The sequence below is a fragment of the Anopheles funestus genome, unplaced genomic scaffold, assembly GCF_943734845.2.
Source record: "Anopheles funestus unplaced genomic scaffold, idAnoFuneDA-416_04 scaffold_47_ctg1, whole genome shotgun sequence".
NCBI classification, from domain to species: Eukaryota; Metazoa; Arthropoda; class Insecta; order Diptera; family Culicidae; genus Anopheles; species Anopheles funestus.
In genome coordinates this window covers 122,654-134,068 of record NW_026045267.1, presented here as the reverse complement: position 1 = coordinate 134,068, position 11,415 = coordinate 122,654, and the positions used below count along the sequence as shown (strand labels likewise).

The 11,415-nt window shown below is 44.4% G+C and overlaps 1 protein-coding gene across 1 annotated transcript; it reads left to right on the top strand.

The window, feature by feature from the left end:
* The first annotated feature begins 826 nt into the window (after positions 1-826).
* Positions 827-4,272, top strand: LOC125774298 (uncharacterized). Its single transcript, XM_049444575.1, has 3 exons — positions 827-2,503; positions 3,458-3,803; positions 4,127-4,272. The coding sequence occupies exons 1-3, from the start codon at positions 827-829 to the stop codon at positions 4,270-4,272; spliced, it is 2,169 nt and encodes a 722-aa protein (XP_049300532.1).
* Positions 4,273-11,415: the final 7,143 nt, after the last annotated feature.

Genomic DNA, 11,415 nt, shown 5'->3' with positions numbered 1-11,415 from the left:
AGTTTTGGTATAAGTTAGGTTTTTTAGAAAAAGTTAGTTTTGGTATAAGTTAGGTTTTTATGAAAAAGTTAGGTTTTTTCGAAAAAGTTAGTTTTGGTAAAAGTTAGGTTTTTAAGAAAAAGTTAGTTTTGGTATAAGTTAGGTTTTTATGAAAAAGTTAGGTTTTTTCGAAAAAGTTAGTTTTGGTAAAAGTTAGGTTTTTTCGAAAAAGTAAGGTTTTTTAGAAAAAGTTAGTTTTGGTATAAGTTAGGTTTTTTCGAAAAAGTTAGTTTTGGTATAAGTTAGGTTTTTAAGAAAAAGTTAGTTTTGGTATAAGTTAGGTTTTTTCGAAAAAGTTAGTTTTGGTATAAGTTAGGTTTTTTAGAAAAAGTTAGGTTTTTAAGAAAAAGTTAATTTTGGTATAAGTTAGGTGTTACCGCCTAAGTCCTGATATTTGCCCAATGTGCAGTTGTGCTGCAAGATCGAAGGCAGCTTAGTGCTGTCAGTGCGTGCTGTCAGTGTGTGTAACTGTCAGTCAAAAAACACGTTACAAATTATTACAACATCAACAACAGTACCACGAGGAAAGTTACAATTAAAGCAAACGTGTAAAACCAAAAATTCTGATTTCACGAAAGTGTTGAAACCCCACAAAATCCGAACACACAGTTTATCGATTAACATTTGGTCCTTCGAACCGGATTTGTGGACTATCCAAATCGGATTATTGGTTATATCCCACCGTATCATACGGATCACGCCACGTGCAAGCGTTGTAACTACTCCTAGCTAACCCTACTCTACGTTTTTTAGCTGGATTTTGGCAAAGAAGGAAAAGTTGTGAAGGATGGCTACCGATGGAAGGAAAACCGACACGAAGAAGGTGCTAGCACGAGTTGCCACGATGCGATCACGTTCTCAGATCGAAGCACTCGAAGACTTTATAAACCGGTACACGGATGATGATTTGCTTCAGGTAAACGTTCGATTATCCCACCTGGAAGCATCGTGGACCTCCTTTGAAGCTGCCAATCTAAAGCTGGAGACGCTAGAAGAGGAGGAAGCTGCCCTAGTGATTTTGTTTAAAGAGCGAAATATGTTGTTTGAGCGGTACTGCAAGGCGAAAGGTTTCCTAACCTCAAAGGTTCCACAAGAATCGACTACATCGGTAACAGTGAACGCAGCAGATGTGTCTGTTTCATCCTTGTCGAAGCTACGCTTGCCAAAGTTGGATCTACCAACCTTCGACGGGAATACCACCGAGTGGCTGAGCTTCAAGGATCGATTCATGTCAATGATCGATGCATCCCCCGATCTAACCCCAGTTATGAAGCTACAGTATTTGTTATCGGTGCTGAAAGGTGACGTTGCCAAACGATTCCAGCAAGTTACGTTGATTGCCGATAACTACGATACCACATGGCAGGCTCTCCTGGACAGATACGACAATGTGCGTGCTCTAAAACGGGAATATTTTAGGGCTCTAACTTCTATTCCTCCAATGAAGGGAGAATCCATCGAAGAGCTTCGTCGAGTAACAGACGAATTCCATCGCCTTACGCAAGGTCTAAGTGCACTCGACGAGCCGATCGCGCTATGGAACACACCGTTATGCAACTTGCTGTTCTACAAACTAGATGCAAAAACTCTGTTAGCGTGGGAAGAATTTTCGTGCAATGAACCAGAGGACTCATATAAGAAACTACAAGAGTTTCTTCAGAAGCGATTAAGAATTCTCGTTGCAACGAACCACTCCACGCATGACGTACAAAGGCCGAGTACCAGCAAGGTAGCCGGCACTAAACCCATCACTAGACTTGCTAATGCTAGTGTTGTGCCTTCATCGAGCACTAAGTGCTATGCCTGTGATGATTCGCATTATCTTCATCAATGCATCAAATTTAAGGAAATGTCATTATCTCAAAAGGATAGCCTTATCGCATCGCACAAGTTATGTCGAAACTGTTTCCGGACCGGACATGTGGCAAAAGGCTGTCAGTCGAAGTTTAGGTGCCATAAGTGCCAACAACGGCATCATACCCTGCTCCACATTCATCAGGCTATGCCAGAAGTATCAACCCCCGATAACCTGATAGTGGCAACCACCGCATGTAACACTAATCTCACGGTGCTGCTGCAGACGGCGATGGTTTGTGTTATAGACGACGACGGCAATGTTTTCAAGGCGAGAGCATTACTGGACTCAGGTTCGATGTCGAACTTTATGTCCACAGCATTAGCGAAGCGACTATCCAACAAGATTCAGAACGAAAATGTATCGATCATAGGCATTGGGAAAAGCGAAAGTCTTATACGTCATTCTGTTAATGCAACCATCTCATCGCACGCTGAAAACTTCAGAACAAGGCTCAACTTTTTAGTGCTAGACTCTCCTACTTCCTGCTTGCCCACCATCGACGTTGATATTCGAGATTGGAAAATCGAAGAACTTGTACTAGCAGATCCAATGTTCAACACACCCGGTCCTATCGATATTGTCATCGGAGGTGACACATTCTGGAAGGTACAATCGAAAGAAAGAATTTGCATCGGTTCAGATAAACCTTCTTTAATCAAAACGAAGTTTGGATGGACGGTTGTCGGATCAGTAGCAATAGAAGGCCAAGGTCATCCCTTTTCGAGTAATCTAGCGATTGGATCTAAAACATTGGAGGCAACTCTTCAAAGATTTTGGGAAATAGACAATGTATCACCATCAAATGTTGATCAGCAAGATGATAATCCGTGTGAACAACTATTTTCAACCACAACTGTTCGAAATGCTGAAGGCAAATTTGTAGTAAGATTACCCAAGATAGACAACCCGACTGTTATCCTTGGTGCATCAAAGGGGATAGCATTAAAAAGATTTGCTAATATTGAACGTCGACTGCAAAGAAACCCGAAGATGTATGAGCAGTATAAACAATTTCTGAAGGAGTACGAAACTTTAGGCCACATGGAAGTACTAAGCGATGATCTTCATGACTCAATACCGCACTGCTATTTGCCACATCATCCTGTCGTGAAAGAATCTAGCACCACAACGAAGGTCAGAGTTGTTTTTGATGCTTCTTGTAAAACGGAGTCAGGGTATTCGCTAAACGACATACTACGTGTGGGACCGATAGTACAGAACGAGCTGTTCTCAACCATTCTTCATTTTCGAACTAATCCCATTGCTCTTTGCGCTGACATAGAAAAAATGTACCGACAGATAGAGGTACATTCGGACGATCAAGCGCTTCAGTGTATTGTGTGGCGGCCTGATGCATCGCAAGAAATTAAAGGTTATGCCCTAAAGACTGTAACCTATGGTACTGCTTGTGCGCCCTTTCTAGCAACTCGAGCATTAATCCAAATCGCAAACGACGTAATGGAAAGTCATCCACTAGAAGCGAATGCCATAAAGAATGACTTTTATGTAGATGATTTCTTGTCAGGTGCGAGCGATGTGCATACCGCAACTCTCCTACAGCAAAATGTCACGCGCTTACTAAACCAGTATGGGTTCAGCTTGAGGAAGTGGGCGTCGAACGACTCACGGGTGTTGGAGAACATTAAGGATGAAGATCTGGCGTCGCCAAAGGGTCTGGAATTCCTACAGGACAATCCTATCACGACTCTTGGTCTTGTATGGAAGCCCCAAAATGACACGTTCTGCTACAACATAAAAAATAACCCAGTGCCCATCGCAAACACCAAGCGTCAACTTTTATCTTCAGTCGCTCAAATATTCGATCCGCTGGGGTTAATTGGACCTGTTGTATGCAAGGCTAAGCTAATGATGCAACAAGCCTGGAATATCATTGATGCAGATACGGGCAAGTCGATTGATTGGGATAAGCAATTACCGGCGAAACTGTTAGGGTCGTGGAAACCATTCCAACAAACGCTTCATCTACTAAAACAACTCCATATTCCTCGCTTCATCTTTGGAATCGATAGTGAAAATTGCGAACTGCATATTTTTGGAGACGCTTCGGAACGAGCCTACGGATCATGTTGTTACGTAAGAATCAAGTCTAGCCATGGTATTGCTACGCATCTACTAACCGCCAAGTCCAAATTGGCTCCCATCAAGTCACATTTCACCATAGCAAAATTAGAATTATGTGCCGCTTTGTTAAATGTTCAACTATTCCAGAAGATCATCGCAGCACTACGTTTTGCTCCTGCTTCGGTAACATTTTGGAGCGATTCTACCACTGTATTGCATTGGCTGAATTCATCACCATCTCGCTGGAAGACGTTCGTGGCCAATCGCACATCTCAAATCCTCCACACTACTAACATCAGTCAATGGCGTCACATCGCAGGAGACGCCAATCCAGCATATGACATTTCCAGAGGTATGGATCCAGCTGATATCATCTACTCATCAAGGTGGTGGTTTGGTCCAAAATGGCTATCTGATACGTCCGAAGCATGGCCTACTAGCTTATTTTCAATCGACGAAGGGACAACAACTAAAGAAGAGTCGCGAAACCCTACAGTCACATTTATGGCTACTGTCGCAACAACGTTCTGTGATGAGTTAGTGTCGAAGTACTCATCGTATACCAGGCTTCAACGCGTTGTAGCCTATTGTATTCGATTTATCTCCAAAGTTCGACACCATCCTCATAAGCCTGCTGATAAAGTTATCCCTGAGAATTGGAATCCGTGGTTGACATCCGACGAGCTACAGAAAGCAGAAGTTGCACTGTGTGCACTGCAACAGAAGCAGATGTTCTCAGACGAGTTACATGCGTTGCAGAAAGGTCGACCTATTCCCCGGTCATCTGGTTTACGATGGGTAAATCCAAAACTCACCGACGATGGTCTCATCCGTGTAGGAGGACGACTCCTTAATGCTAGTGTTCCAGCGTCGTTTAAACATCCGATCGTGCTCTCCAGCAAGCATCAGCTAACCATCATGTTGGTTGAAGAGTATCATAAAAAACTCCTACACGCTGGACCAGAACTGATGCTTGCGTCTTTAAGGCAACGTTTTTGGATTCTAGGTGCTCGGAAGCTAATTCGAGCAATCTACCATCGTTGCGTCACGTGCTTTAAGAGAAATCCAGCTTTTATTGAACAAGTGGTAGCTGATTTGCCTGCTGCTCGAGTAACACCAACCCGTCCTTTTTCGGTCTCCGGAGTTGATTATTGCGGCCCTTTTTTCGTCAAATTCGGAGCTCGACGTGCAACACCCCGCAAGGTCTATATAGCGATATTCGTTTGCTTCTCAACGCGCGCAGCGCACATCGAGGTGGTAACAGACCTGACAACAGCTGCATTTATCGCAGCCCTACAACGATTTGTTGCGCGGCGAGGAAGGGTCAAGGAGCTGCATTCAGACAACGGAACTGCCTTCAAGGGAGCAGCGAATCAGTTGCATCACTTATACCAGCAGCTGAAAACTGACGAGAAATCACGAGAACTGATCTTTGGTTGGTGCGCGATCAATGAAATAGTGTGGAAGTTTATTCCACCCCGAGCTCCACACTTTGGCGGTCTGTGGGAGGCCGCGGTTAAGTCGGTAAAGCAGCATCTTCAGAAACAATTGGGAGACTCCACTATCATGTACGAAGACTTTCTGACGTTATGCGCGCAAATTGAAATGTGTCTGAATTCTCGTCCGCTCACTCCCATCCCGTCAGAAACAAACGATCTGGACGTATTGACTCCAGGTCATTTCCTTACAGGATCCAATTATCAAATGGTACCTGATGTAAGTCTAACTGACATCCCTGATAATCGACTAACGCATTGGCAACGTACCCAAAAACCCTGTTAATCCCAATCCCGGCTACCTTGAAATAACACGTTATTTCGAAATCTAATTATTGATTGGAAGCAAGGCTATTCTCACTACAGGTCGCATGATTGTCTTGTGGTCGGAGGTTCTCAGCGTAACAACCCGGACTATTTGATCCCTTCCTGGATGGATGGCGGTAATCCTAGCGAGGGGCCACTGAGCTGGAGGAATGTTATCTTCCTTTAGGATGACGACACGCCCGACTTCGATGGTGACTGGCGGCTTGCTATGCTTGGTGGCTCGCGCTTGAAGCTGCTGCAAGTACTCTGGGTACCAACGAGCCCAAATACCTTGCAGCAGTTTTTGGGTACGTTGCCAATGCGTTAGTCGATTATCAGGGATGTCAGTTAGACTTACATCAGGTACCATTTGATAATTGGATCCTGTAAGGAAATGACCTGGAGTCAATACGTCCAGATCGTTTGTTTCTGACGGGATGGGAGTGAGCGGACGAGAATTCAGACACATTTCAATTTGCGCGCATAACGTCAGAAAGTCTTCGTACATGATAGTGGAGTCTCCCAATTGTTTTTGAAGATGCTGCTTTACCGACTTAACCGCGGCCTCCCACAGACCGCCAAAGTGTGGAGCTCGGGGTGGAATAAACTTCCACACTATTTCATTGATCGCGCACCAACCAAAGATCAGTTCTCGTGATTTCTCGTCAGTTTTCAGCTGCTGGTATAAGTGATGCAACTGATTCGCTGCTCCCTTGAAGGCAGTTCCGTTGTCTGAATGCAGCTCCTTGACCCTTCCTCGCCGCGCAACAAATCGTTGTAGGGCTGCGATAAATGCAGCTGTTGTCAGGTCTGTTACTACCTCGATGTGCGCTGCGCGCGTTGAGAAGCAAACGAATATCGCTATATAGACCTTGCGGGGTGTTGCACGTCGAGCTCCGAATTTGACGAAAAAAGGGCCGCAATAATCAACTCCGGAGACCGAAAAAGGACGGGTTGGTGTTACTCGAGCAGCAGGCAAATCAGCTACCACTTGTTCAATAAAAGCTGGATTTCTCTTAAAGCACGTGACGCAACGATGGTAGATTGCTCGAATTAGCTTCCGAGCACCTAGAATCCAAAAACGTTGCCTTAAAGACGCAAGCATCAGTTCTGGTCCAGCGTGTAGGAGTTTTTTATGATACTCTTCAACCAACATGATGGTTAGCTGATGCTTGCTGGAGAGCACGATCGGATGTTTAAACGATGCTGGAACACTAGCATTAAGGAGTCGTCCTCCTACACGGATGAGACCATCGTCGGTGAGTTTTGGATTTACCCATCGTAAACCAGATGACCGGGGAATAGGTCGACCTTTCTGCAACGCATGTAACTCGTCTGAGAACATCTGCTTCTGTTGCAGTGCACACAGTGCAACTTCTGCTTTCTGTAGCTCGTCGGATGTCAACCACGGATTCCAATTCTCAGGGATAACTTTATCAGCAGGCTTTTGAGGATGGTGTCGAACTTTGGAGATGAATCGAATACAATAGGCTACAACGCGTTGAAGCCTGGTATACGATGAGTACTTCGACACTAACTCATCAGAGAACGTTGTTGCGACAGTAGCCATAAATGTGACTGTAGGGTTTCGCGACTCTTCTTTAGTTGTTGTCCCTTCGTCGATTGAAAATAAGCTAGTAGGCCATGCTTCGGACGTATCAGATAGCCATTTTGGACCAAACCACCACCTTGATGAGTAGATGATATCAGCTGGATCCATACCTCTGGAAATGTCATCTGCTGGATTGGCGTCTCCCGCGATGTGACGCCATTGACTGATGTTAGTAGTGTGGAGGATTTGAGATGTGCGATTGGCCACGAACGTCTTCCAGCGAGATGGTGATGAATTCAGCCAATGCAATACAGTGGTAGAATCGCTCCAAAATGTTACCGAAGCAGGAGCAAAACGTAGTGCTGCGATGATCTTCTGGAATAGTTGAACATTTAACAAAGCGGCACATAATTCTAATTTTGCTATGGTGAAATGTGACTTGATGGGAGCCAATTTGGACTTGGCGGTTAGTAGATGCGTAGCAATACCATGGCTAGACTTGATTCTTACGTAACAACATGATCCGTAGGCTCGTTCCGAAGCGTCTCCAAAAATATGCAGTTCGCAATTTTCACTATCGATTCCAAAGATGAAGCGAGGAATATGGAGTTGTTTTAGTAGATGAAGCGTTTGTTGGAATGGTTTCCACGACCCTAACAGTTTCGCCGGTAATTGCTTATCCCAATCAATCGACTTGCCCGTATCTGCATCAATGATATTCCAGGCTTGTTGCATCATTAGCTTAGCCTTGCATACAACAGGTCCAATTAACCCCAGCGGATCGAATATTTGAGCGACTGAAGATAAAAGTTGACGCTTGGTGTTTGCGATGGGCACTGGGTTATTTTTTATGTTGTAGCAGAACGTGTCATTTTGGGGCTTCCATACAAGACCAAGAGTCGTGATAGGATTGTCCTGTAGGAATTCCAGACCCTTTGGCGACGCCAAATCTTCATCCTTAATGTTCTCCAACACCCGTGAGTCGTTCGACGCCCACTTCCTCAAGCTGAACCCATACTGGTTTAGTAAGCGCGTGACATTTTGCTGTAGGAGAGTTGCGGTATGCACATCGCTCGCACCTGACAAGAAATCATCTACATAAAAGTCATTCTTTATGGCATTCGCTTCTAGTGGATGACTTTCCATTACGTCGTTTGCGATTTGGATTAATGCTCGAGTTGCTAGAAAGGGCGCACAAGCAGTACCATAGGTTACAGTCTTTAGGGCATAACCTTTAATTTCTTGCGATGCATCAGGCCGCCACACAATACACTGAAGCGCTTGATCGTCCGAATGTACCTCTATCTGTCGGTACATTTTTTCTATGTCAGCGCAAAGAGCAATGGGATTAGTTCGAAAATGAAGAATGGTTGAGAACAGCTCGTTCTGTACTATCGGTCCCACACGTAGTATGTCGTTTAGCGAATACCCTGACTCCGTTTTACAAGAAGCATCAAAAACAACTCTGACCTTCGTTGTGGTGCTGGATTCTTTCACGACAGGATGATGTGGCAAATAGCAATGCGGTATTGAGTCATGAAGATCATCGCTTAGAGCTTCCATGTGGCCTAAAGTTTCATACTCCTTCAGAAATTGTTTATACTGCTCATACATCTTCGGATTTCTTTGCAGTCGACGTTCAATATTAGCAAATCTTTTTAATGCTATCCCCTTTGATGCACCAAGGCTAACAGTCGGGTTGTCTATCTTGGGTAATCTTACTACAAATTTGCCTTCAGCATTTCGAACAGTTGTGGTTGAAAATAGTTGTTCACACGGATTATCATCTTGCTGATCAACATTTGATGGTGATACATTGTCTATTTCCCAAAATCTTTGAAGAGTTGCCTCCAATGTTTTAGATCCAATCGCTAGATTACTCGAAAAGGGATGACCTTGGCCTTCTATTGCTACTGATCCGACAACCGTCCATCCAAACTTCGTTTTGATTAAAGAAGGTTTATCTGAACCGATGCAAATTCTTTCTTTCGATTGTACCTTCCAGAATGTGTCACCTCCGATGACAATATCGATAGGACCGGGTGTGTTGAACATTGGATCTGCTAGTACAAGTTCTTCGATTTTCCAATCTCGAATATCAACGTCGATGGTGGGCAAGCAGGAAGTAGGAGAGTCTAGCACTAAAAAGTTGAGCCTTGTTCTGAAGTTTTCAGCGTGCGATGAGATGGTTGCATTAACAGAATGACGTATAAGACTTTCGCTTTTCCCAATGCCTATGATCGATACATTTTCGTTCTGAATCTTGTTGGATAGTCGCTTCGCTAATGCTGTGGACATAAAGTTAGACATCGAACCTGAGTCCAGTAATGCTCTCGCCTTGAAAACATTGCCGTCGTCGTCTATAACACAAACCATCGTCGTCTGCAGCAGCACCGTGAGATTAGTGTTACATGCGGTGGTTGCCACTATCAGGTTATCGGGGGTTGATACTTCTGGCATAGCCTGATGAATGTGGAGCAGGGTATGATGCCGTTGTTGGCACTTATGGCACCTAAACTTCGATTGACAGCCTTTTGCCACATGTCCGGTCCGGAAACAGTTTCGACATAACTTGTGTGATGCGATAAGGCTATCCTTTTGAGATAATGACATTTCCTTAAATTTGATGCACTGATGAAGATAATGCGAATCATCACAGGCATAGCACTTACTGCTCGATGAAGGCACAACACTAGCATTAGCAAGTCTAGTGATGGGTTTGGTGCCGGCTACCTTGCTGGTACTCGGCCTTTGTACGTCATGCGTGGAGTGGTTCGTTGCAACGAGAATTCTTAATCGCTTCTGAAGAAACTCTTGTAGTTTCTTATATGAGTCCTCTGTTTCATTGCACGAAAATTCTTCCCACGCTAACAGAGTTTTTGCATCTAGTTTGTAGAACAGCAAGTTGCATAACGGTGTGTTCCATAGCGCGATCGGCTCGTCGAGTGCACTTAGACCTTGCGTAAGGCGATGGAATTCGTCTGTTACTCGACGAAGCTCTTCGATGGATTCTCCCTTCATTGGAGGAATGGAAGTTAGAGCCCTAAAATATTCCCGTTTTAGAGCACGCACATTGTCGTATCTGTCCAGGAGAGCCTGCCATGTGGTATTGTAGTTATCGGCAATCAACGTAACTTGCTGGAATCGTTTGGCAACGTCACCTTTCAGCACCGATAACAAATACTGTAGCTTCATAACTGGGGTTAGATCGGGGGATGCATCGATCATTGAACTGAATCGATCCTTGAAGCTCAGCCACTCGGTGGTATTCCCGTCGAAGGTTGGTAGATCCAACTTTGGCAAGCGTAGCTTCGACAAGGATGAAACAGACACATCTGCTGCGTTCACTGTTACCGATGTAGTCGATTCTTGTGGAACCTTTGAGGTTAGGAAACCTTTCGCCTTGCAGTACCGCTCAAACAACATATTTCGCTCTTTAAACAAAATCACTAGGGCAGCTTCCTCCTCTTCTAGCGTCTCCAGCTTTAGATTGGCGGCTTCAAAGGAGGTCCACGATGCTTCCAGGTGGGATAATCGAACGTTTACCTGAAGCAAATCATCATCTGTGTACCGGTTTATAAAGTCTTCGAGTGCTTCGATCTGAGAACGTGATCGCATCGTGGCAACTCGTGCTAGCACCTTCTTCGTATCGGTTTTCCTTCCATCGGTAGCCATCCTTCACAACTTTTCCTTCTTTGCCAAAACCCAGCTAAAAAACGTAAAGTAGGGTTAGCTAGGAGTTGTTACAACGCTTGCACGTGGCGTGATCCGTATGATACGGTGGGATATAACCAATAATCCGATTTGGATAGTCCACAAATCCGGTTCGAAGAACCAAATGTTAATCGATATACTGTGTGTTCGGATGTTTGTGGGGTTTCAACACTTTCGTGAAATCAGATTTTTTGGTTTTACACGTTTTCTTTACTTGTAACTATTCCGTCGTGGTACTGTTGTTGATGTTGTAATAATGTTTTGTAACGTGTTTTTGACTGACAGTTACACACACTGACAGCACGCACTGACAGCACTTACTGACAGCACTAAGCTGCCTTCGGTCGTGCAGCACAACTGCACATTGG